The 27340-nt window shown below is 40.6% G+C and overlaps 1 protein-coding gene across 9 annotated transcripts; it reads left to right on the plus strand.

The window, feature by feature from the left end:
* Positions 1-11: 11 nt before the first annotated feature.
* LOC143172289 (thioredoxin-like protein 1) lies at positions 12-20404 on the plus strand. Of its 9 annotated transcripts, XM_076361549.1 has the most exons (10): positions 13-224; positions 2509-2605; positions 3721-3894; positions 7431-7553; positions 7932-8001; positions 8623-8795; positions 11600-11704; positions 18119-18155; positions 18404-18471; positions 18724-18898. In XM_076361549.1, the coding sequence occupies exons 1-9, from the start codon at positions 127-129 to the stop codon at positions 18415-18417; spliced, it is 891 nt and encodes a 296-aa protein (XP_076217664.1). In that variant the 5' UTR covers positions 13-126; the 3' UTR covers positions 18418-18471; positions 18724-18898. The 9 variants fall into 9 exon arrangements, with proteins under 9 accessions (XP_076217661.1, XP_076217664.1, XP_076217662.1 ...); XM_076361554.1 differs by lacking the exons at positions 18119-18155; positions 18404-18471 and adding an exon at positions 13887-13940 and having other exon boundaries at positions 14-224; XM_076361550.1 differs by lacking the exons at positions 18119-18155; positions 18404-18471 and adding an exon at positions 16871-16911 and having other exon boundaries at positions 14-224.
* The last annotated feature ends 6936 nt before the right edge of the window (positions 20405-27340 follow it).

Genomic DNA, 27340 nt, shown 5'->3' on the forward strand with positions numbered 1-27340 from the left:
AGCCGAGCGGTGCATGCCGGGCGCCCCCTTCACCGCCGTGACGCTGCAGATAGCAGGCCGGCGCCGCCGCCGCTACCGCCCCCTCCGCCCCCTCCTCAGCGCGGGCCCCGCCGCCGCCCGGCGAGGATGGTGGGCGTGAAGGTGATCGCGAACGACACCGAGTTCCAGCCCGAGCTCAGCGCTGCCGGTTCCCGCCTGGCCGTGGTGAAGTTCACCATGCGGGGGTGAGTGAGGGAGGGAAGGAGGGCGGGATACGGGCTCCCTTCGCGGTGGGCAGGGGCGGCGCGGGGAGCGCCCCGGGGCGGCGGCCGCCGCCCCGGGGCGCTCCCCGCGCCGCCCCTGCCCCCAGGCCCCCCGCCGCGGCCTCGTTCCCGCTGAGGCGGCGGAGAGCGGGAGCGGGGCCTGACCCACCGGGAGGCGTCTCCTCGCCGCCCCGTCAGCCGCCCTTGCCGCTCCCGCCCTGGTCTGGGGCTGAGGAGGCTCCCCGGGAGCGAGGGACCCGCTGGGGACCTAGAAGGGTTTTGGTATTTTTATTTATTTTGATGCGAGGCAAGGTTTTAAACTTGAGAAGTGCAGTTAGCTGGCAAAATGCTGTATCATTTTGGTCGCTAACCAGCTGCTGCGGGTAAGAGCCGCGAACTAATTGTTTCTTCAACGTTAGTGACACTCTCTGTCTGTAGTATATAAGCGTAGTCATAGAATCAGAATGGTGCTTCGATTTCTGGTGTTAAATTCACCTTTTTGCAGCTGAGCCAACTTCCCCTGCCCTCTGAACCTGCCGTTCTTCAGGTGCTCTGAGGAGATCAGACGCTACGCTGGCTTAAAATCCAGTTGCAGGTCAGGAAGCCACTGTTGAGAGAGGGTGGAGAGAACTGCATCGTTCTTGGTTTCTGTTAAAAACATCTTCTGCCTTAATAAAACTTAGCTGGATCCCCATCCTTTTTGCCCAGGGCAAGCAGATGTCCTTTTTTTCCCTACTCAATGGGGGTTTGAAATACAAATGTAGTGTAATCTGGCTCAGTTGGCGGCCAAAGGAAATCTCAGCAATTCAATTATTCACAGTAATCTGTGGAATTAGGGAGAATAGCGATAGTGTTGGAGGTCCTGGGCTTCAAAGTGCTCCTCATTGTTGTCAAAGTCCTAGCTTTTAATGCCCGTACTCTTTTTCTTCATCTTTCCACCCCTTATTTAAATGTACAGTTGAACCATTCCACTTCCAATGGCTGTTTGGAGCTCAAAAGACTTCAGGTCTAATGTTGTGAAAGATGTTTATACTTGGAAGAGGCCACAAGAATCACGAGCTGTGTGTCTGAATGGGTACTGAAAAAAGCATTCATAGACACGCATCTGATGTCTGATTGCTGCTTAGTTATGGGATTGGGGCGCTTTTTTTTTAAGCTATGTCAACTTCACCCATAACTGTAGAGGTGTTGGTGATCTCAGTAATACTGCGTACACGTGTGCCCAGGAAAGTATTTTGGTTACAGACAACCTGATATATTAGGTTCCAGTTAGATTAATGGCTCGATGTCTTAACGTATAAATATCTGTGAGTTTGCCTTGCTATGCTGCGGTGGATCCATACCCTCTGTCAGGAGAGAATAGGAAAGGTGAAGCAGATCTTGTCTGTGCTGTTTTGCAGCTATATGTGTTGGCAGATTCACATTGACAGAGCTCTCTGCTTTAGATAACGGCCTGTGTTGATATGCTGTTGGAGGGAGTTTCTACTGTTTTGTTTTGTTTTTTTTTTCTGTTTTGCTTTTTAATTGCTTCTTTCACAGCAAGCTGAGTTGTGAGAGTATTCCTTTGCAGGAATAGTTGCATCTGTACACTTCATATATGCCAGCAAAAGTATAATAATTAATAAATACATATTATCAGCCAAGGTGATACAGTTAAGTCAGCAGAAGTCAGGTCTGTTCTACCAGGGCCAAATAAATATGGTAGCAACTGGTTACAGTTGTAGTAAGTGAGATTTATTGTAGTAAGAATTTTATGATTCCTGCTAAAGGTTTGATACATTATTACTGTCAAATATTTCAAGTCATATGTAGATTTTACTGTAAATACTATTTTTTTCATAGGAGGTAATGTGGAGTGCTAGTACTAGTTTTCTGTTAAGAGTGTTTTTTGCTGTTTCAGGAGAAGCAGGCAACTCTTTGCCCTCCCTTATGTCACTTTAGTTAGCAGGACTTTGGCTTGCGGTAATAGATGCTGGAGCTAAACCCATTAGATGGAAAATAGGAAGTTGGTATTAATTAATAGGTGAAGCTAACCATGTGACATTGATGCTGTCTGAGGAAGTGGGAATTAACACTTCATGATGTTTTTCTAAATGTCATTCTTAATTGTATCACCAGGATTGCTCACCATCTGTCAGCCAGGTAGGAAGGTTATTTTTACATGTACCAAGGATATCAGTAAGAACATGAATGTGCTAATTCTATTTGGGGCAGACGTTTTTCAAAAAAAGATTGACTTAAGTTAAACTGTATGTTGTTTTCACAGATGTGGCCCTTGTTTAAGGATAGCCCCAGCTTTCAATGCTCTGAGTAACAAATATCCCCAGGCAACTTTTTTGGAGGTAGATGTGCATCAATGCCAGGTTGGTATTCAAAAACATATTTTCAGTTGTAAGCGAAAGAGCAGATAATGTAGTGAATGGGAAACTTGAAGAAAAACTGTTCAGACAGTATACTAAGAGTAGTATCCTGTGGCTGTTGACACGGTTGGTGAATCACAAATAACCATGTTGTAAAATTCTCCAAAATTAGGATATGCACAAAGATGTGAACAAACAACATTTTTGTTTAGAAAAGTATTCTTGCAGTTACTACTGTGGTAACTGGTCCTTCATTTAAGCAGTGCACAGACAGTTTGACAGTTCCTGCTGCTTGTACTACTTAGATAATACCGTTGAATGTAGAATATAGCACCAGTATGAATTAAAAAGAGTAAGTCTTTCCAAACAAATACTGGTGTAATTATTGAGCAAAACGAAAAATACAATAAACTGATATGATTAGTGGGACTAGATTCCTCTCAAGTACTACTCAACTGTTTTTAACAGACAACAGTGTTGCAGGTGAGCTATTGATTGACTGAAGGGTCATTAACAAAAATTAACAATGGTATGTTGAAAGGCAGTGTCTTGAATTACTACAAATTATAGTGGAGAGAGATGAACATCAAAGTGGAAACAATGTTTGCAAATGACACTAAATTATGGGAAGTTTTGGAAAAACTACTATGGGTGCGTAACAGGTATGAATACAGGTAGAAATCAAATGGAATTTACCTTCTGCAGCAGCAGGCTGCAATTCCTGGGTGTGCATGAATGTGGCTTGAGAGAGGGAGGAATGCAGGTGTAAAGAAAGCTTGTAAAATAGAAGTGTTAAATTAAGCTGTCCTCCACTTTGGAGAGCAAATGAGTAATATGATTTTTATGGTGTACCAGCAAATCTACTGACAATGGGAAATCCATTCAAAGAATGCCCAAATATGTAAAGGATTAGGAGGATCTGAAGAATTTAAAATAACTTAAAATTGTTGTCCAAGTTAAAGCTGTTTATAAAATAACAAATATTGTTTGTGATGTTTGAGGTGATGTAGCTTCTGCATCTAGTGTGTGCATTCTTATCTAGGTGAAGCAAGCTAATGTTTCTGTCTAATATTGGTAATACTCTTAGGTAATACTTGTAACTAATTTATGCATTCTAGGGAACAGCTGCTACCAATAATATATCAGCAACACCGACATTTCTGTTTTTCCGAAACAAAGTGCGAATCGACCAGTATCAAGGAGCAGATGCTGTAGGTTTAGAAGAAAAAATTAAACAGCACCTGGAGAATGATCCTGGAAACAGTGAAGATACAGATATCCCAAAAGGATATGTATGCATCTCTTCAGATAATTTTTTTAATGTTTGTGTAACTTGAATGTTTAAAAAAAAAATACCTATTGCTTTCTAAACATACTCTAAGTCAAATAATAATACTTCAGGCAAAATTGCAGGTTCCCCATGGCTCTGAGAAGATCGCTTGTCTGGGTTTCCTTTTTCAGACAAAATTAAAAAATTAACATGTACATATTTAGTAAGTATGGTTATAGAATTGTAAAATGTTTTAAGAAAAATCTCCATGCATATCCCTTAGTCATTAAAATAATGAATTTAATGTTTTATGATGAACTTCTTGCTGCAGCTGCTTGTTCTGCTTTCTTCTTCTCAGGCATCCCGATCTGTCTTCCCAAAACGTTTTTTAAAGTGTAAAAATGTCCATGGGAAAAGACGTTGTTAGACATGGTTGTCAAAAATGTTGAAAAGTTGCTCTCATTGTTCCTTAAGAAATCCTCTCTGTTGTTTATGTGGTGGTAGGTTCATTCGGGGGTTTCCTTTTTTCTTCTTGCTCCCTACCCTTTCTTTAATCCTCTTTCTTTCATCTCTTAAAAAAAAAAAAAAAAAAGGGAGAGACTCTGTTGCCAAAGGAATTAACCTTCCTAACAGTTCAGCTCCATCTTCCTCTATAGCAGCTTGCCCTGAAAATAGGATGCCTTTGGGACGCTATTGTTAGTTAAATGATATCTCATTATATATTTTCTTTTGCCTAATTGCTAATGTTTGCGAAAGTGGATGGTACTACCAAGTGTTCTCTTTAGGTTTCTTCTTGCCTGTAAAAGAATGACAAGGATATAAAAATATATAAAGTAAAAAATGTCACAGGAATACTTGGAAAAGATTGTGTGCCTGGTCTAAGCGGCATACAAGAATTACTTCTTCTTGAATGTGAACTTGCTTTCAATTTAGTGCTTAATGCATATAATTTTGCTTCCGTAGGGGTACTGCATATCACTCCAGTGATCACTGATCAGGCATTCACAGATAATGTAAACTAAGTAAATAACTTGTAACTTCGTAGTAATTTGTAAAAAAGAAAAGTGAACATTTCTAAATTATATGTTCTCCAACTGAATGGTTTTTAAACCTTGCATCAAAATATCTCATAACTAAAACTTGATTTTAACATTTTTTCAAAGAATTTAAAAATTGGTATTCATGAACAGGTTTTTTTATCATTGCATGATTTGCCCCTGTCTTCTAGGTAAATGGAAACTTTGTAGGGATACTTGAATTTTTGGCCAAAATTCCAGTAAGGAGCAATCCACTTAGAAATATTGGTGCTCTCAGGAAATTATTTTCACCGTGTTCTGCGTGTTTTCATGTTACCTGAAGGCAATTGTGTGTTGCAAATCATAAGCCTATCTGACAGCTGTACTAACAAACACATGTAAATGAGAACCCTGATGTGACAAAACACTTTCCTAGAGCTGTCGTCTTAGGTGGTATTCTCCAAGCAATCCTTGGTGTAATATTACTCCTTAAATGAGATAGTCTATTGTTCTACCAAAAGTGTAAACACAGTTAGTTACATGGTGTATTACATTTCGCCTAAATGGTATGTCACAGTTCAGTGCTTAGCTAGTTGCTGTAGTGTGCATATTAGTTTGCATTAGCAAATCCAATACGTTAAACTTAGCTGCGATGAGTATCTATAGAACCCAAAATTATGTTGTTGCAAAACCAGGTTTTTTGGAGGTTAAGTATTTTAAATTCATAGCTAGCCATATCCTATCAGGCAAATGTAAGCAGGGTACAAATCCAGCTGGATATATCTCATTTAAATAAACTGCAAGGGCACGGGTCACTTGGATTTCTAACAGTTCAGCTACTTGCTAGCTGTTCCGTGGCATGTGTTGCACTTCACTTTATATGTGATACTTACATTTATAATGGGATATAATATATCTGGGTTTGTCATGGGAATGTCAAAAGACAAAGGTTCAGCTTGTTAGCTTTGGAGTCTTAAATGCACTGAAAATCATTCAAGTAGGAAGTTCAGGTCTGCTTAGTTAGATCGGTTTTGAGATGAACACATCATCTTCTATTAAAAGTTAATCTTGTAGGAGGTGGCGTCTTACCCCTACGAATCAAATCCTGAGCATGTTCAGGGCTGTATGAGCCAAGCAGGAATTCCATTTGACCTGTAAGTGGTAGGCTGAAATGCTATTTTAGGATATGCTTGACCCAAACTGCCCTTGGCTCCAGGAAAGTATCTTTATTCTCTTGTGCAGCTCTGTGTTCCTCCTCTTTTCTTACCTTGTATTTACTGAGCATGCGAGTTGCAAGCTAAGCCTTCATTTGGATGTTGGGAGGGGGATAAGTATTTTTTTTTCTCAGAATAACTAGTTGGAAGAGCTAAGGAAAGTGGCATACAGGAAATGAGTTGTATTCTCTCAGCAGCCTGTTTTCGGATTCTGTTTGTACTGTGAAGCTATAGCCTGAGTTGTCGTGTGCAGTAATTGTCAAGCTAGTGTGTGCTTTTTTCAAGAGTGGTATATTATTATTTGGGACCTAATATATGCCTTTAAGAAGGGTATTTTGGGTTGTCACCCTAAAAGTTCCTTTAGTTTCTTATGTCTGGACTGTTCTATGACTGTACACTGATCTTGAATTTATACTGTTATGGTGTGAGATGTTGATATTCTGTCTTCAGGCCTTAAGCCAGGCTAAAAATCAAGTATTTCATATCTGATTGTGCTTCATTTGGACTTGGTTTACTTTAGTTGCAGACAGAAAATTCCGGTTATCTGGAAATTGATACGGATTATTCTGCCTCTGCAATAATACCACCTTTTAAATGGCTTGGAGCATGAATAGCGGTCTGCTTTAATCTGAGAATGCCTATATGTTACAGCTTTTAGTTGGACCCTTTACGAAAGAGCTGAGCAGTAAAACAAACTGGTTCATGGTGAATAGCGTAGCTTCTGTTTTCTGTTGTTCTGTGTTTTTTACCAAAGTATATGGAGAAAGGAGTAGGAAAAGGTTTCATAAAGTTAATTTGTATACAGTGCTGAAAAAGAAGTAAAGTAAGACTAGCTTTGCATATAAAGCCTGGTAAGAACTATAGTGGTGGTCTTTTAATTTGTTCTGCAATATGTAGTATATTTTTGGGGAGGCCCATTTCTGTTTTTTTTTCTCTTAAGTTGATCATAGCTCCAGGTCTAATGTCAGTTTGTCTGTGTTGTGGTGTGACTTATGATACTGTAGTCTTGTTTATCAAAAGAGTATCTGAAAATTCTCCCTGTGCCCAATTTCTTATTCACAGAATGGCAAGCATGCGTACCAGGGGTGCAGGATTTTGAATGGAGGGGAAAAATGTTGTTCAGTTATGAACAGGATACATCCGATTACTATAGCATTCATAGTTTTTTTTTGTAGTGTCTTTTGATATAAGCCCCTGAGGTTTTCTGTGTGTCTTGTTATTTTAATCTGTTGAGTGAAGAATTTCATTCATTCCAATGCTTACTAATCCCAGATGAGTTCATGGCGCACTTATTGTGCACTCAGCAATGCTCTTGCTTTTACTTTCAGATGGATTTAATGCCATTTATCAATAAAGCCGGCTGTGAATGTCTTAATGAGAGTGATGAGCACGGATTTGATAATTGTTTACGTAAAGACTCTACCTACTTGGAATCAGACTGTGATGAGCAGGTACAGTAGATATTTTTAAATGAGATGTTTTCAATGATGGTCTGGTCTGCAAGCATTTTTTTACGAACTTGCCTACTTTATGTTCTTATGGTAGTGTAAGTAAGAGTGGGAGATAGTGGTAGGATGTAAGTAAAATTAGTATACAAAGGTAGTTTTAGCATTTCCAGTTTCACATCCCTTTATGTATGGAAAAAATTCCAAGCGGAGTAGCATTTGCTGATATTTTAAAGTGACAGACTAGTGCATGTGTGGAATATAGTGAAGGTAAGTACTTAATTTTATTTCAAAGCTCAGACTTATTTCTAATTAATTGGTATGCTATGTTTGTTTTTAAGAATGAAGAAAACAGTGTTTAACAGCAACTTTTTTTCTTCACAGCTGCTTATTACTGTAGCTTTTAGTCAACCTGTCAAGCTTTATTCTATGAAACTTCAGGGGCCAGATAACGGTGAGTGAAGTGTCTGTTTAATCATATCTTTGAAACCAAAGTTTTGCCCATGTTTAGCTGAATTTTCTAAAAATGACACTGTTGTCCCTGGAACCTTTCACCTTCTGAGAATCCCACAGCAGCTTCAGTACATTTGTAAATTAATTCCATAACAAATTATCTCATTCATTTTCCACTGACCTCATGCATGGGTATTTGGTATGACACAAATACAAGCATTTACTATAGTTCGATATGCTGCAAAGAGAAACTTACATTTAATTCAAGAATTAATGTGAGAGCTACTGAAAGGTATAGCTTAGTTTTTATGGTAACTCAGTTTACATTAGAAAATTACATAAAATGTTCCAGTGTTATGACACAGCAAAACTATTCTTTTTAGACTTTTTATTATTGGAATTTTTTTGTAGAATTCTGTCTCTGACATGTGGACGAGTAGTACAACTTTGGATGTCCTTCAATATCCAGGGTGATGTAGGATTGGCAGATAAGAGAATAGAACTATAGAAGCTCTTGCCATCCTTGAGTGGTGTCTAGAGACTGTGATAAGCAAGGGCTTCTCAAGCAGCATTTTGAAAATATATTTAAACAATGGAATACCACTCCTATATTTTAACACAGGGCAAGGTCCGAAGTACATAAAAATCTTTATCAACCTTCCTCGATCTATGGATTTTGAAGAAGCAGAAAGAAGTGAACCAACTCAAGCCCTGGAGCTGACACCAGATGACATTAAAGAAGATGGTATTGTCCAGCTTCGCTATGTAAAATTTCAGAATGTTAACAGTGTAACTGTAAGTAAAGTTTCTGTTCTGAGGTCTGTGCAGGCTGAAAACTTCATAGGCTTTTAAAGCACTCTGCCTGTTTGTTGATTTCACTGTAAATGTTCTTAGTTTCTCTCTGCGGATTGCATACTGTATATTTATGCCAGAAGTATTTCAGGAATTTAAGGTGAGACAAGGCCGTGTGCATGCAAGGTTTCTTGACCTAGTATGGGACCTAAGGTTCACTTTCACCTCTTCATGAGCTAGTGTGCTGTTTAACACAACTTGGTTTTTACTAACTACCTTCTTGAAAGGCATCTTGTCTTCATTTGAAGAGTTGAGGAGGCAAGGAATCCAGTTTCTCAGTAATCTGATTGCAGAAATGACAGAATTCTCTGAGTATCAAGTGAAGTAGCTGCAATGTCTTTAAACTCTGTACCTGCTCTCTGTGAGGGTTCTTAAATGCTGTAATCAAAGCACCTTTGTCTTCTAATGAGCTCTCTAATTCTCTTGCTGTAAGAGACTTTCCACAGATTTCACATAGGGTTTTTGACTCTTAAATGCAGGTGCAGTTTCTTCCCTTCCACTTTAAAAATACAGGTTCTAGTGCAGTACGTGTGATGACTAAATTGATGCTGGAATTGCTTTATGCTTGGCATCATCCTGGTGCTGCACTAGCCTTGTTTCCTGCAGTATTGCGTTGAACTGTTTTTTCCAGTATGACCCCTGAATTGTTTTCTATGGAAATGCTTTTCATGGCCTGAATTACGCATTTGCAAATGTATGGACTTAGAGTTGATTGAATTAAACTGTATTTTAGTGGGCTGGCCACAGAAATCACCAGCTTATTATGAGTTGCAGGTAACTCTAAAACATTGATCCACCCTCAATCTTTTCATCACACTTTCTCATATAAAAAGGTTTCTGGTAAACTTCTGAATTACTATTGTTGGACTGCATTTTAGATCAGTCAGCTACTTTCATGTTTAGCAATGTTTTACTAGCAATTATTTAAATGCGACCACCTTTATCCTCCTCCAAATGAAATGGAGATTGGTCACGTAGGCTTACATTCTACAAAGCTGTGCTGACAAGGACAAGTTACGTATTTGTTCTTTAATAAAACCCTGTGTCAGTTTTAGACAGGATGATGTGCAAACACCATACAAGTGATAAGGTGATTAAATAGATGTTCTGCTTGTTTGCAGTCTTTACATGTGGGCATTGCAGTAACACTCCCCTTGTTTCCTAGCTAAACCTGGATTCTGTATTTAAGACCTCCTAAAAATGAGATGGCCAGTCATCTTGTCCACCGCCTGGCTTTTCAGTGTGGGTGATAGTTCTGCTCGCTTACATAGTCCTGTGGATAAAAATCTTCCATTTGGTTCCTAATGAACTGGAGGAGGCATGGTTGTCATAGACACAAATTGTCCTGCTTTTCTGCCATGTATAATCAGAAATACTTACTGAACATTTCCATGTCAGTATTAGCAAGTTTGTACTTTATATATATATATATATCACTGCTAGGTTTGTTAGTTAACTTACCTATTTTTTTATTATTAATTCTATACCCTGTAGTTTCTAATCCATATAATTCACCATATCTAATGCTGTTTTTCCCCATTTGTTGTGTGCTTCTCTTCATTACTGCTACTTCAGTGGCATTTGTTTTCTCTGTACTTTTGAACTTTTCATATTATTACTGAGACAGAACCTCTGAACACGCTGCGGTTCACCTCTGTTTGACAAAAGTCGGTCCTTGACATGCTCTTCTGTTTCTTTCTGTCTGAAGAGTGCTTTATTCAGCATTTCAACCCTCACCTTCCATACATCTTGTTTGTATAGGAAAGTACACAGTCTTCCAAATACAGTGAAGCCGCTTGGAGGGCTGAATGTCTGTACTGGTCTAGATCAGCAGTCCATCTTGCTTACCATGCACTTGCAAGCATCCTGTGTTGTCACAAAAAAATTTCTAAGTATAGGGCAAGCATGTAGTGATGCGTACCCTCCAGTGTTTCGTGGTCTGTGGCACAGGCAATTTCTGAGGCAGAAAGAGCATCTTCACAGATACTGACTATGGCTTGTGGAAAGGGCGTGATGCATGCTGTCCCTTGCCCACCTGTTGTCCTCCCTCTCCTTTTTTTTTTTCCCTCTGCTCCTGATGCCACTACTTGCTTTCTTTCTCATTCCTTCTTTCTCCATGCTCACAATAAAGTGTGGAAAGATCCATAAACACCTCATTGCTCTTCTAGCTCCCAAGTTCCTTACTAATACTACTTCATGCAAAAAATTGTTCTTTCATTTGTCTACTTTAAAAGGTTCCAGCAATAATTCCTTAGTTCATATTTCAAAAGAAGCTTGATATTTGTTTGAAACCCTAAAATAACTTCATAGATCTAGTATTCATGCTGTAAAACACATAATTATGCAAGCTGTAGTAGTAAACTACACATGAATAGTCTTAGGGGCTTCAGCAAGTCAGTTAAATTGATATTTACTTTAGTTCAAGCCAGATTCCAGTGAATAGTGAATTGTGACTTCTTAGATCCTGTTTTTGTTTGCTGAATGTGGTCTCGGGTCGAAAGTGGAAGCTGGGAAAATCCAAGCTGTGTGGGTGTTGTAACAAACTATCATGAAAATAATAGCATTCTATATAATCATTATTATTTAAAATAAGAGGATAGTAGCTTCTCTAAAGGTTGCAGAGGTTTTTATAATTGGAAAAAGTGTTAATTTGGTTAGTTCAAAAATCTTGGGCACCTAGCGCTTTTATGTATTAATTCAGGGATGAACAGTTTACCTTAACTCGTGTTTGGGTTTTTTTTCTTTAGTTGTTTGTCCAATCCAATCATGGTGATGAAGAGACAACAAGAATTACATACTTCACGTTTATTGGAACTCCAGTCCAAGCAACAAATATGAATGACTTCAAGCGAGTGAGTCCTCTTTCTTAAACGCACTTTTGAACGTTTCAAACCTATTCAAAAATGGGTTGATGGAACAAGTACACTTAGTTGTTGCTACAGTTCCACAACTTCAGGTGGTTTTGGCATCCAAAAGAAAATGTGTAGCTTTATCTTACAGATCTTTGGTCTTGCTTACAAGCTTTTGTTCATCAACTTTGTAAAAATAACAGATAAGAATGTGTATATATGAAAACTTGAGGGCCTGTCAAGTTACATACATTATAGACAACATTGAGGTTTTTTAACAGCTGTGAGATTTATGTCTTGATTTTTGAAACTTGCTTTCTGATGGTGTTCAGGAAGCAGAGAAGCAATTGCATGTACAAATTAAACAGACTCCTTGTGATTGACTTGACTTCTACTTTGAAGGATTTTTTCACTGGGCAGCATTAAGTAAGCTTGAGATCTGAAAAATATTTGGTCACAAGTTGTCTTGTTATATTAAACATATCTGCTTTTTAAAGAGGAAATGAAGAAGCAAACATGTCTAAAGTCATACTGTAACACTAGTGCTGAACAATAAGGCACTCTCAATTCTTGATTTTTTTTTTTTGAGAATGTGAAACAGGTTTGAAAGGATTGAAACTTCAAAGCTACTTACAACTTTTTCAAAATGTAGTAAGTCTTTTAAAATAAACTGCTTTAAAACTTACTAGCCTTTATAAAAGGGCACATACTGCTGTAACACCTGCCTACAAACTACTGTGTAGGTGACCAGTAACATGGAAAGCACCACAGAATTTATTATACAAATAATCTGTAACTTCAGAAGGTTAAAAACACTGACACTCACCAACATGTCACGTACTTGGAATTTTTAATGTCAAAACTTGATCTTAACTTGTACATTTAAAACATAATATCTTTGCAGGTAATAAGTTAATAAATGGAAGTTTAACAAGTTCTGCTGCCTTTCAGTGAAACTAGAAGTCACTGAAAAAGTTGTTCTAATGTACTAAAATTAACTGGCTATCAATTCTAGACCTCCCTAATGTAGCACTTCCAATTCTTCCAAAACTAGAAATACGTTAATTGATTTACAGTCTGCTTACACTTTCTGTTTTATACGGCTTTTTTGTCAGTACTTGTGGTATTAGGGCATCCCCTGCAATGAGTTGTGCAATTACTATTTTAACATTGTTAATCTGCAGTACTTTCTAGTATTGTTGTGAGGGGATGGGACTCTGACTCAGTATTTGATCTCTGTCTCACTTTTGGTTCTCTGTAAACTCTGTAAATTAGTTGTGCTTTCCATAGTACTGAGAGTTTATTTTCAACAGGTGCACTCTTTAAACCTGACCTTCTGATTGTTAAAGTAGTGATTTATTTTTTTAATTGATAATCCTGATTGGGGTGCACTTGGTAAAGCAATTCAGTTTTTTTTGTAGAATGTAACATGGGTTTGAGACTAGTGTTGAGCCTGCACAACATGTTTCCTACAGTATTTTAAGTTGCATGGACAGACAGAATGTTAGTTTGGTGGACACAGTACTGAAGTACTGCCTTAGTGTGAAACTGACTGCTGTTAACAGTCTGAGCTCTAGTCAGTGTTTGTGTGGGGAGTGGGTTTTTTAATTCACACATGCCCTCACGCAACCCTATAAAGGCATTAAAAATAGCATGGATCTCCAGGCATCTCAGCCCTCTACTGTAGTTAGAGGGGATTTACAAATCTCTGTTCTAGATGCAGCGTGGATGCTTGGAAGCTGCTGTATGGCCTGGTAAATACTATGCCAGTTAACAATTTTGGTTTCCTTAAAGTTTGCAGGTGAATGTCTTGGCACCATCAAGGAGTGTGCCTTTGTGTCTTGTGACGTCCATTTAAATGGAAGGGGAAGGGGCGCAAACCTACAAGACTGTGTATGAACCAAACAGTCCCACGGTGTTAGCATTGTACTGCTAACGTCAGGATGTGAAGGAACTGGTCAGAACGGCCTTCAATAGAGGAGCAGGCGTTACTGGGTTACGAAGTGGCTAATCCTGTCTCAATTCAGATACTTATCAATGCTATATGTAATATTCCTATTTTGCTTCCTGAACATGTAGTTTTAATATTAGACTGTTAAAATATTTCATCGTAGCAAATGGGATGTGTAGTCTGGCAGAGTTGCAGTGCTCTTAAGAATTTTAACTTTTGTTTCCTCTCTTCCAGTGATCCTGTCAGTTATGAAACCTTAATATAGCGTTGGGCATTAATTATATTTAGGTTTGTAGATTAACTGGGAAACCTTATTTTTCTTTTCATCTCCTTGAGTAGTTACCCACACTACTCCTCACTGCTTTCATCTGTCTCACTCCCTTATCTCAGTCTGTCTCTACTGTTCATATTTCTCTTCTAATTGTGATAGAAATAGTATTGCAATATGATTAACAAGATGGGGGAATGCTTTTTTCCCTGAGTTTGAGAAGTGTTTGTAAGAATCTGTTAAATATCTTATTTGAAGGGCTTGACTTAGGAAGTGGACATGAATGTGATTCCAGTCATGTTTTTATGATTGATCACATCGCTGCTCAGTTGATTGTATGCATGTTCAGTTTCAAAGTAAAAAATAAAAACAACGCATTGGTTTGAATGACTTCTGCTAAGGTTCAGGCTAATGTATTTTGCTTCCCAATTGGGGTGTGTGAATGCACACTTTTAGTTACAGCAGCTTACCACTCAGCTGTTGATTATTAAGGTGCATAACTGCAGCTCCCATGTCCTTCAGACAGTTGAAAACTCACGTTTGCTCATGTGGTGCTCTGCTAACACCAACAGGGCTGTAAGAAGAATCACCTCTTCTTGATCAGGGAGTCAGTTCATGTGTTTAATATAAATGAGGCATTGTTTCCAGTCCTTATACTATCAAATAGAAAGCTGAAATTCATCTACTCTGAAAAATAACAGAAGTGCTAAGCAGGTGTAGGTAAGTCAGTCCTTCACTGGTGATTTTGGCCTCAAGTTAGTTTGGACATACATAGAATCACAGAACAGCCCAGGGTGGAAGGGACCTCAGAAGATCACCTGATCCAACCTTGCATGGGAAAGGCAGCCTAGATGAGGTTACCTAGCACCCTGTCCAATCGCATCTTGAGAACCTCCAGCGATGGGGACTCGGCTGTGTCCCTGTGGAAGCTGTTCCAGTGAATGATTGGTCTCGCTGTAAAAAACTTCTTTCATTTTCTTGCATGCAGTTGGTATTGCTGGATTGAGTGAGTAAAGTTATAAAAGCTGCTTTAAAACTTGTTTTAGTATGTTGTGTGTATCCTGCTCCTTGCACAACTTGATTTTTATCCTCTGGGGAGGAGGGAAGTCTTTGGAATGGTGGCAAAGGGGGACACCAAGGAAAAAATTCCTGCCTAGAACTGACTGCAGCGTAGTGAGTTAAGCACAGAGAGTAGTGGGGAGAGACCTATTCTTTGCCCTATTTAAATGAAGAGGCCCTCAACAGCGGAGGACTAGGATGAATATTCCCTTCTTATACATATCTAATATATTCTGAAGTGCTTTTGGAAAAGCTTGATTTTAAAGGCATGTTTGTTTTTAAAAAATATCCTTAACACTAGAAGTGTTTATGCTGCTGTTTCTTGGCCACACAGGGTCTGATTTAAGGCAGATCATGCAAACTACTACAGTAGACTGCGTTTGAGTTGTAGTAGATTGCATTTGAGATTTGCTTCTGATGCTTAAAGATGCTCAGTTGGACTGCTTTGTGGGGCAGACAGCTAGAAGTGTAAAGGTACAAGTTCTGTGGGTGTTTTGCTATTGATTGATAGCTTAGTATTAGCTAGGTTCCTGTGAACCGTGTGGTGAACCTGTAAACATGCTTTTGTTTTTGGAAGAGCATGCAACCATTGATGTCCAACATAGTTCTTGTTTATTTCTGGTATTAATAAATAAAACATACCGCTGCTTAGTTTTGAGGTTGGGGCATAGATGAATATCGACAGGTTGTGGGATATTTTTTTGTCCCCTCTTGAGTGAAGGCTTTCTTTCTATTCATAACTGCTTATATGCACTACATGCTGCTGCTTTTTTTTTTTCTTGTAATGTTTTGTTTGTTTGTTTTTTCAGCTTAACTTCCCATTTCTAAAGAACTAAAAAGGCAGAAGAAATTAAAAAGTAATAATAAGATTGAAGTGGTCTTGCACTACTCCCTTCCTTGCTCCCTCTGCTCATCTAGCATCTCTTTCACGCTTTCCACAATCTCAGCACTGATGCAAGAGCCACCTTCTCTGCACCTTCTACCATCAGGAATAGCCTTCTCTATCTTCTGACTCATGAACTCATCTTTCCCCTCCATTCCCCACTCCAAATGTTACCTTAAACACTTCTCTTTACCGTTCAGTCTTAACAAATTTCTATCCCACTGTTATCCTGAACTTGACATTTTAAAGGCATATCATACAGTACTCTTACAAATTATTTTCTGTAACTAATTTTTCAGCCTGTACTGAATTTTGTAAAGCTGTTTGAGATGCAGCTTGTGAAATGCTCTACCAAGACTTGACTCTTTTTTAGTATCTTATTGGAGCTTAGTGTTCTTTGTGGTGACCCTTCAGTAGGTAGTAGGCAAGCCAGAATGGGCTGCAAAGTACTACTCTTTATTGTCCCTCTAGTGGCACTGGGCACCTGCTCAGGGAAGACGCAGTGAGGAGTTGGTGAGTGTTTGTACATATGTGGCCTGATTAGGGTTCTCCAACAGCATCCTACTAATTTCCCTTGCTCAACCTTTTTATGCGTGTTTAAAACACACAAACAAAGCCAACTCTGCTCCAGGAGGTTCAGTAATAAAGTGTTTCCAGTCCTATTCTTGGTAATAGACCGTAGAGTTGGTTGTGGTTTCTTCACTGTCAGGCTCTGGACTGATGCTTGGGGAAAAAGCCAAATGATTGAAGAAAAGCCTGCTCCAAAACCATCATCTTTTGTGTGGGAATTACAGGCTGTAACCACCACCTTAGAATGCACTAGATGGCAGTTTTTTCTGCAAAAGGAAGGAAAATGGATCTACTTCAGAGAAAAGAATGATGACAATTGTTTGGTTTAAGTTTAAATAGCGCGTTTCCTTTTGGGAAGGTGGAGTGGGATGGTCGGAAAATGGGTTTCTTTGACCTGTGATGACAAAATATCCATATCAGTGTGATTGATTTTCACAGATAATACACATGGGCGAGTTGTCAATTTCTGCCTCAGACTGGTATAGCAATATTTTTCATTGATGTTCCACACTTGCTAACACCTAATCTTTAATATTTTAACTGTGTTTTTTCTTTTTTCTTTTTTCTTAATCTGTGTGTGAACACAGTTTGGTGCTTTGGAAACACACAAAGAATAAATATTGCTTCTTGACAAGTTTAACTATCTTTTTTTTTTTAACTTGATTAATTGGATCTTAATGCAAGTGATTGGGCTTCTGATTTTTTTTTTTCTTCTTTCCTCACATTGTCAGATTGGAATTTTCCTGACCTTAGGCATTAGGTTGAATTTACAGCTTGGTAAATGCTCCTGGTCAAGGGTTCCTTGGAGGTGAAAATGGTCTTTAAAAGTACTTTTCATCAGTAGATCCTCAATTATTTTGTGATGGTGATACCCAGCTGCTTTTGGTCAGCTAAGTTAGTGAAAAATTCTCCCTCTTGAAGTTTGACAAGAAACAAAAAAAAGGGAAGGATCGGGAAGAATACTTCCAGCGGGTCCATGAGACTCCCCTAGTTCAGGGCTGTGGGTGTTTTGGGTTTTGTTTGTTTTGTTTTTCCCCCTAGTTCTGTATTTCACTATTGACCGTATGAATCTTGCGTGGTATATTGTCACTTAACTGCAGAGGTCATTAATACTTAACACATTTGCTATAGGAGTCAATTGGTTAGAATACAAGAAAGGTTTTACTCCTTCGTTTTCAGCATTATTATGAGTAGTAATGGGAAATTCTATGCTCCATTAGTGTAATCTTCAAATCTACGGTCATGTGAATTCTGACTACACCTAGTCAGAGCCGTAAGTGCTGCTCTTTAGTTAGATGGAAATGAATTGGGAATCAGTTCCTTGCCCAAGATCTCTCCTGCAGTTTGAAGTCTTAAACTTTAAGACTTCATTTTCTTTTTATTTTGGTTTGGCTTATAAATGGATATTTTTTTCAAGGGTCTGCAAGAGCACGAGAATTATGTCTGAGTCTTTTCAGAAAAGTGACTAAAATGGCATCATTTTCTGCTCTCAGGATTTTGCGTTCAGTTATCTTAACGAAGGGGACTGGATACCCTTCTGCAGTGAACTACGCTAACTTTAAACCTGCGTAGCAGTATATAGAGTGCTGGAGTCGCGCTTGCTGTTGGCTGGCAAATGGGCTCACCAAAGGCTGGTGGCAGTGGCCCTTTCAGAAAAGGGAAGCACTAAGCTGACTCTGATTCCAGGTGGAGTTTGCAGAATTGGAGATTGGAAGGAGACTTGGTAAGGAGTAACGTTTTGACAAGGAATAACTGAAAATCAGGTGACTTCCGGATTTCTTTATAGGTTTGAGCTGCGTTGTAAGGTAAATGTTCTCAGTGAGGTACATGGCAAGGATGCCAAGGGAAATGAACAAACTTACGTTTGAGCACCCAGTGGTTCTCTTCCCGCTATACTATTTTATATAGTGTATTAAGGTTGCATGCTTGGTATATAACACACATTTTTAAGTGTGGTCTGTTCTGTTGCAGTTACTGTCTTGTGACTCTTCTCAAAATAAGACTGATGTTCTGCTGTCTGTATGACTACTGAAGATAAGGTTTCTTGTGTGTCTTGCATCCCTCTTAACCCTTTAGAGGGATTTGCAGCTTCTGCAAGTGCGACAATAATGCATGCTTAAATGCATTAACTTAGTTGAAAATTCAGTTGCACTTGTTTGTTTTGAGACTTACTTAAATGCATTAACTTAGTTGAAAATTCAGTTGCACTTGTTTGTTTTGAGACTTACTTTAAGAAATACTTGGTGGGACTTTTTTGGTTAAACGTTGTTTCTGGTTTTTTCTCTTATCAGGTAGTTGGCAAAAAAGGAGAGAGCCACTAGGATGCAAAAGACACTGGAAGGCCTTATCACAATCAGAGATCTTCACTTTTATCTACAACTCCTGGATAATTGCTTGACCATAACCAGAGACTGTCAATCTGTTTCATTTAATGCCATTACCAATAAATCATTGCTTTTGTTGAGATGGAGTTTCCCTAGTGTGTTTCTGTTGTAATCCTCGTACATATATTTGTAAATAAAATTCATTACTTTTGCCAAGTTTAATTTTGTTACTCTAGTAACTGTGGCTCTTACTTTGTTCCATTTAAACTTCAAAACTCAGCTGGCTTATCTTTAGAAACAGAAGACATAATGTAGCTTGCATTTGTTCAGTTTAAAATGTCAAATATAAGTAAAACATAGATGGTCTCTGAAGGCCATCTAAAATAAAATCCGAGCTACTTTGTTATAAGATCAGGTGAACTTGGGGTCATTGTTCCCACAAAATACAGCTACTTCTCGGATAGGAATAACTTCACCTCTTCTGGAAATTTCCATTTCCCTCCCCACCTCAAAAAGCATCGGAGGAGGAAGCATATTATAAGTTACCATGCCATTAACCTGCAGATTTGTTACAAACGGCATGCTGATGCAAGCTGTTTGGCAGTGAGAATTCTTGAGTCTTTTGAAAGTGTTTGGGTTTTTTAATATTATTAGAGAATATTGACCTCGTTTCCCAGGCAAACTCTAGCAAGCTGTGCAGTTATGGGGATTTAGATGTTTATGCACCCCACCTGAACATAAATGCTTTCTTTCTTTTATTGGGTGTTGTTTTCCTCTCTCTGGATCCTGATAAGGAAATATTTATTGCAAATATTAATTTTACATCTTAATTGGAATTCCTATACTACTTTGGTAAATTTTCTTGGAAGGGTGCCCTAAGTAATTTTAATAAATCGGGCATTGATCAGCACCATATATGTATAATACTGTAGAAATTCCCAGTAAAACTTGCTAAGTGTTTTAATTGGCATAATTAATTTCTCTGTAAAGTTGAATTTGTTACATTTCTAATTACCATAAATCCCACTAAGGCTTAAATCCTGTCCTAATTGGCATTCCTTCCTTGAACACAGTAGGGTGGTTCTCTTCTGGCTTGGCAGATTTGTATGTTAATACCAAGTTAACTTTCTGTTAGCATAGATATTTTCTCCAAGCAGAAAACGGGGGATTGTCTAGAAAAACATTCTTTCCGAGAGGCGCTGTTTTTTCACAGTATCACTGTGTACTCCAGGATACTCACCTACCTGTGCTATAGTCGATGGCATGCGATGATGACTTGGTTTCTTTCGTACTTCCTCAATGTTTTGCTTCAGCAGGGGGGTGTAAGGCATGTAACACACTGTGTATATAGAATATAAATCACTTTTAAATATAACTGAGGGCAATATGAATAACTGTTCCTGTTTATAATTTTGTACACTAATTACCTTTTGGGTTATTGTTTAAGTGCCTCATCTTAAGTATTGCTTACCTCATAATATTTATACCTGAGAGATTTGATAACCTAGTGATTCTCATCTTTGTAAAAGATTAGTCAAATTTATATTGTTTATGAGACTCTTCTGTGATTTCCTTGGTTGCATGATGCATACCTTCCATAATGATCCTATGTACATAGATCTAAATAAATGTTTAGAGGTAACCGTCACATGTTTCACTTAATGGAAGATGGGGTAGAATTATGCACAAGGAGCTAAAAATCACAAACCTGAAGTTATGATGCAATGCTGTCTTTTTAAGTGGCATTACCCTTACGTGGTGTTCCCGGGTGCACGTGGATCTCGCAGGCTGAGTGCTTGCAATGCAGCTGCTTGGCCTGGGGTTCTTGGGTTTTGTTCTTAACGGGGAAGGTCACACTGAGAAGTTGATCTCTCTCGTGACTGAGTAGGAGTCCTAAAAGGGAACCATAATGCTGCTTGTGTTCAGATAATGCAGAGGCTATGATAATTGAAATTATTTGCTAGTCCAAGCTACAGATGACTAACGTCCACTGCTGTTAGGTTAAATCAGTTCGTTACTTTTTATATATCCTAAGGCTGACGTTCGTTCGGGGTCGGAGGGCAAAATAAGCTGTTGTATTGTTCAGAAATCTTACTGAGGTAAGTGGCATGTGTGTGCAAAATTATTTACGTGCTTTGATGCATAAGCAAGGTCTGACCCAGCTTTGACAGCAGCCCCGTCCCCTTGTTCCCCTTCAGCTGCTTTGTTTCTAGCAAAGGTTGATCTGTTGAACTTCCAGTAAAATACTGAAAGGTTGCTGAAAGTCTGCGGGTGCGCATGTATTTTATAGCCAATGTCCTAGTTCAACTGGTAGCTTAAAGAATAGTCTTAGCTGGAACCTTCTCTCACTTCCCTCAGGGTTGGCAAGCTGGCTGTGAGGTTTGCTTAGTGTCTTCAAACGCCAAAAGGCTCTTTAGCCGTGGGGTTCCCCAGGACTGAGCGTATCGGCCAGGGTATCAGGTTGGGGACTGCATAACAGAACTAAGCAGTGCAATGCCTTAATTAGAGTATTGCTGCGTAAAATGTTTCTGTGTGGGTGCCTTGAAAAGGCAGAGAAGGGGCACTTGAATTGCTGGCAGATACTGTATGCTGGGAGCCTTTGATGTAGGCTTGTCTCATCTTCATCCTTTATGTTACTTGTGTATTGAGATCAATAAGCATATATTCCCAGAGAGCCGCTGGACTTGATCTAAAGACTGCTGGAGAGAGCAAATACAGCACTAGGGAAGTTGTTTATTTTCATGTTTATAGTACTCCATGTTTTTATTTCTAGTAAGAGTTTGAGGTATTAGAAGACTAACCACTAAATATCATTTGGCTTCTAAATTAATGGAGAAAGTATAAGAAGTAATAATGGTTAGAAGCTAAAGCCTGAAAAAGTGCTTGCGGCCAAGGAGGTACATCTCTAATCTGCCTGATTCCTTCAAAATACCACATTTCCTACTTCTGTCACCTTCTCACTTCGCTGAAGATGCAATAGGAGACCTAACATGACACACCCTCTTAAAATGTGGTGAGAGGGAAATCAAGAGCATGGTCGGAGGTGATAAAGAAGCAGAAATGCGTAGACGCCTCTCTTCTTTTTCCTTGGGTTGGCTTTGTAGTGCTGGGAGCAATGAAACGGCTCGGTAGTGGCATTGGTAGGTGAAGAACCCTTGGCTGCTTTCCCACAACGCTTCTGTATGAAGCATTCTCATCTTTGTAAAAAAATTAGTCAAATTTATATTGTTTATGAGACTGTCTTACACAGGCTTGACTTGGGAGCAAATGTCCTGGGCTAGGTAAATCCTGTGCAGGGGGAAACACCCTGATGGAACTTGCGTAGCTGCTTGTGTGGTGCTTTTTTAGGTATAGTATTCAAAATACAATGTATGTACAAGGAATGTCAGAAGTGATAAAATGAGAGAAGACTTCCAATGGCCGACATTGTCAACAACTTAACCTGCAGCAAACGCCACTTTTTCAAAAGTTCTAGATTTTGTTTTCCCTTTAACAGCCAGTTTGTAGCTGGATTTAGAAGAGTATTTTTGAGATATGCCAATAAAATACCTAGGCACTGACTCAAGTATCAGCACTTTGCATAGTATAAAATTCACTTGTGTTAGGGAACATGAGTATTTATCACTGAATTTAATTCCTAGCCTAGTTTGGCATGAACTCAAGTGCATTCTGTGCATCTGAACTATTCACTTCGAGGTTTCTTAAAGATTTGACTCTACGATACCAAATATATCTCTTCCCGTGGTTGAAACTTTGAAGGGTCTTTTCTGCTTGGGTGTTTCTTCATAAAGCGTCTTCCTTCATGCCATACATCTTTGCATGCACTGAAAATAAAGTGACTTGTTCTATGCGTAATTCTCAAAACAAGTATTTCTTTTAAAGTTCGGGAGAGCATTCCCCTGCTTGGTGCCAGCATGTTGCAAAGGTGGTTTAGAACATACATGTGTGATTTCTTTTTTCCTGTAGCCTTTAATGACGGAGTGGTTGTCTTGATATTGAATCTCCAATAAAGTTCCCTTGGAGAATTGCACAACATGAAAACGTTGAATGATGGAATAAGGTTTCTTCTTTAGCGGTGAATGGGAGAAGGGATTTATCTTGTGTAAAGAACACTATGGATGCACTGTTGCTCCCCTGCTCTTCCTCACTGCCACATTCAAGGCTCAGCATGCTTTGTACCTGAAACAAAACAAAGTATGGAAGGTTTTCATTAAAAACCAAAAATGCATGTACAGGACCGTGCCTGGAGAAAGTTGGATGGAAGTTGGCCGTATAAAGAAGCATTTTGCTGCAGTGGTCTGATACCGAGCAGTCCAGGCCGTCCTGTGCTTTATCCCCAGGTACTTTTCTTGTGCTGCTTTCCGTTACCTGGGTGTTGTTATCGGGGACGACCCCAGGCTGAGCTCTGAATCGCCTGTTCGAGCACTGTGCAGGGCCAGTTCTACCACCCTCTTTCTGGGGAGCTTCTCTGTGAACGTGCGTGGGGGGCTGTGCACCTATTCCAGCTACTTCTGGAGTATTTTTTAAAAGTACTTAACATGTTTTACTGATGTCAGAATTCTAGTTTTTATCAGAAAGCTGAGCAGGATAGAAGAAATAAATACCTAAATTACCTGAGTATGGAATCTTGCTAAAAAATGTGTATATAAATTAGTTTGCGTGATAAGGTCTTATTTTTTATAAAGGTGTGTTGACTGGCATTAACTGTACTCCTGCCTCTTGATTATCTTTTGATAATCTTCAAACTTCTGTTGTTTTTTTGTTTCTTTTTTTGTTTCTTTTTTTTTTTTTTATTGGGACTGATGCCAAAGCAACTCCTACTTAATTGGCCTTGAATAGTGGTGGAATTTTGAAAGTTTCTCACTTCTTGATTTTTCTTCACTGAAATGAAGAATGAAATTCTTCATTTGTTTCATTCTTCAAATGAAACAAACCTAGCGAGGGTGCACAGATAATGCACCACAGCACTGTTTTAATTTATGTGTTCATGAAACATTGCTTGAACGCAGCTACCTCATGCCTGTGGCTGGCGTAATTGCGATCTTATTTGTTCATGCATAATTCTGGGTGGATACTGTTTTTCTAAGTTCAAGTGGCTACAGCTCTCTTATAATGGTTGGCCTTACTCGCATGTTAAAAGGCAATTTTTTTTCTTATTGGAAATCTATTTGTGTGGAATAACCTGTTTCTTCAAAGACGCCAACGGCACGTTTGCTGCTTCGCATCAGTTGCGGGCAGCTTTGTTGGTAGCCTTGTGCGCATGTGTGTGTGCCCTCAGTGTCCTTCTCCGGTGCTTCACCGGAGGGCCTCATCCAGCCCTGCCGGCCCTCCTGCTCTAGCTGGGAGCTGGTCCCGGAGCTCTGCTCAAGTCTTGTTGTTCGCAACGTGCAAAACACGTTGTTTGGGGACAGACTTTTTAGCAGGGCCTGTTGCGACAGGCCAAGGGGGAATGGCTTTAAACTAAAGGGGGTAGATTTAGACTAGAGATAAGGAAGAAATGTTTTACGCTGAGGGTGGTGAAGCACTGGCACAGGTTGCCCAGAGAGGTGGTGGATGCCCCATCCCTGGAAACATTCCAGTTGCAGATGTCCCTGCCCCCGGCAGGGGGGTTGGACTAGATGGCCTTTAGAGGTCCTTCCACCCCAAACCGTCCCGTGATGCTACAGCAGCGGCAGGCCAGGCAGCTTAAGCGTGGCGGTATTGAAATAGACCCACGTATACTAGAAGCAGAGGATCTGCTTTGCTCCCCTGCTGCTCGGGGCCTTGCGGGGCCGCTCGGGACGCCTCCCCCGGCCCCGCTCCCCGCCCACGGCAGCGCCGTCGCCATGCTGAGCGCGGCCGGTCCCGGCGGGGACCGGGGCGCTCCCGCCCGCCGCCAGCAGGTGGCGCTGCCGGCCCGGCGGAGCCCGCCCGGCGGGGGCGCGTGGCGGGCGCAGGGCGGGAGGGGGCAGAGCGAGGGGCGCTGCCCGCCGGCCGGGCGGTGCTGGGGGGTCCCGGGCGGCGCTGGGGAGGCGTGTGCCGGCCCCCCCCCCCCGGCGGCTGAGGAAGCGCGGCCGTGAGCGGGCCGGGGAGCGGGTCGCCTCCGGCTGTTCTCGTTCCAAGGGGACAAACCCCACGGTTGCCGAAGCGCGCGGCGGGGCGGGCGGAGGGCGCGTGCTTTGCTGGGCGCGGGCGTGACGTTAAAGCGTTGGAGCCGGGGAAAGGGGGGGGGGGGATGGGGATGGGGAAGGGGACCCGTCACCCGGTGATGCAGAAGGGCCGGAGCGCTTTCTGCTCCGTCCCAGGGCGGTCGGGCAGAGGGACAGCGAGGAGCGGCGCGGCGATCTCCGCGGCCCTGTGTCGCTCGGTGTTTGATACGACAGAAAGCGACAGGAGAAAAGGGGAGAACGAATCTGCGCCGACTGAGAACTAAGCTGGGGCAAAAGCCAGGAGAACCCGTCTACGGTCAGCCGAGTAACTTCAAGTGAAGTTCTAACTGGCAACCCCCCCAGCTTTGGCAGGGGCAGTGGGGGAAGACACAAAGCTATTACCTCTTTGTTTCCCCGTCCCCCTACTTTTGTACCTGAGGCAGAAGCTGAAAATGTTCCGACTGGAGGGGGACAATCACAGAGGCCGTGAGACGGGGGGTACCGGAGGACAACGCGTGACTTGTCTAGCTCCACATGAAGATTCTGTTTGCACAGATAATTAAAAAAAAACCCTTCGTGTGAATTATGGTAAACAGTAATAAGTAGTTTATGCAAGCTGATCAAATAAAAAAAAAATGTTCAAAATACTCAAAATTAGCACTCAGTTCTCGGATTGAAGAATGTGTGCTGCGTAGTGCTTCTGTGTGGGCAGGGGTTGGGACAAGTCAGGAGGTCACCCGGCATCCTTTTGTTAGGCTTGTGCATAAATCACGTTCCTGTTTGCATTCGGTTGGAACAGCGGGGTGTTGCAAAGGTTTAGGTGATTAATTTCAATCAATTGTCACCTTACAATATATTATCTGAATCTTGTACGTTCTGAAACTTTGCAAGTGTGAAAATTTGCTGTACAATTCGTGTCGTCTTGCGTTGAGTTTTGCACTAGTTTGTTGTTTCCTTTCCCCACCACCTCCAGTGGCTGGATGTGAACACTTTAAAAAAAACAAAAAAGCCCCAAACCCATCCCATAAAGCGACTGCATGTGGGCGATGCTGCTGGAGCTGTTATGAGCTGATCAGAAACAAACCTCTGAAACAAGTGCGCTGCCTCACTCCTCTCACGGTGCTGCTGACTGAAGCCCAGTGCTGATAATCGGTGTGCCAATGTTTACAGAGAGATTTTTTCTTGCTGATTACCTTACTGGAAATATTAAGCTTGCATTCTTATGCCAGAATCTGAAACTGATGGTCTGCCAGATATTTGCCAAAATGATTTTTCCCTGATAAAACGTGTTCTTTCTTTTGCCATTAGTTTTCAGAGTGCTGCAGAAAGTAGAGGGCCAGAGAAAAATAACCTGAATTCAGCAGCAGAGGGTTTTGGCCATATTTAATTTAAAACTCAGTAGAAACCTGAGTTTTAATCCAACAGAAGCTATCATGATTAATCCTTCCCGTGGTGTCCGCTTGTACAGCTTGAGAAACTTGCCCTGAAGTTCAGCAGGTGCCTCCTGCCGCGTGTTTGCAGCCCTCTGCTTGAATGGAAATGCAGATGGAAGTCGGGAGCCATCACTTCTGTTGCCCATCAGGTACTCCTCAGTGACAATGGGGTTATTTAGTAAGACTTGATCATTGTTTAATTAGGACGTGATTAACTTAAGGATATTCGCAGTGGATGTGAGCACTGTGGGTGGGTGTGTGCATATATTTATGCAAAGGCGAGCATGTACGCAACTAGCTCTGCAAAAATTCCCTCAATCAAGAAATTACACTATTTAAGATTAAATTTGTAAAACTCAGTCTAGACAATACACAATTATAGAAGATGCACGTTGCAGGAGTTTTAAAATGTTGAACGTAGTCCTACATTGGATACTAACGGTGCTGAGGAATCTGCAGCTGTCTGTATTGGATGTGAATAGAACCAGTCCTTGGAGAGTGGGAAATGGCAGGAACTGCCTCTAACTATTGTAATCTACAAGATTATCCCATTAATCATATTTGTCTCCGGGAGTACCTTAGTTCTAACTCTAAGTGTTGTTTTTCCCTTGGTGTGTCACATGCAAAAAAGCCTCTAATTGAAAACAATGCAGAGACAAAATCAAAATGCTCGTAAGCGTGTGCTGAGTTCAGGCTGCTAATGGGAGCGGAATGGATGGCACACACAGGCAGCAAGCCGATGGCATCGCCAACATCCTTCCACACCTGTAAGATATTATTTTTCGTTTTGAGTATTGCCGGTGTTCTCAGGGTACAGAAGGAGCTGACACTGCTGTTCTGACAGAAAAAGGACCCAGTTTAGGAGGGGGAGATGGCAGAGATGCTTTCTTCAGGGCCTGCGTTCTGCGCAGGGGTGAAAACGGTGGGAGACGCAGGTAAATCTATGGAAGTCCTCAAAACTGCAGCGCTGTGAGAGGCAGAATTGCCAGCAGTGAATGAATGGTGAATAGCCCTGCCTCTGTT

The sequence above is a fragment of the Aptenodytes patagonicus genome, chromosome W (genome assembly GCF_965638725.1).
Source record: "Aptenodytes patagonicus chromosome W, bAptPat1.pri.cur, whole genome shotgun sequence".
Lineage (NCBI taxonomy): Eukaryota > Metazoa > Chordata > Aves > Sphenisciformes > Spheniscidae > Aptenodytes > Aptenodytes patagonicus.

What these genes read in the sequence shown, in the direction of transcription:
- LOC143172289 (XM_076361545.1), top strand. Translation starts at nt 127, where the DNA reads ATGGTGGGCGTGAAGGTGATCGCGAACGACACCGAGTTCCAGCCCGAG. An exon ending in GTGAAGTTCACCATGCGGGG is followed by an intron (nt 225 to 2,508) that starts GTGAGTGAGGGA and finishes TTGTTTTCACAG; the next exon opens with ATGTGGCCCTTGTTTAAGGA. An exon ending in ACTTCAGGGGCCAGATAACG is followed by an intron (nt 8,002 to 8,622) that starts GTGAGTGAAGTG and finishes ATTTTAACACAG; the next exon opens with GGCAAGGTCCGAAGTACATA.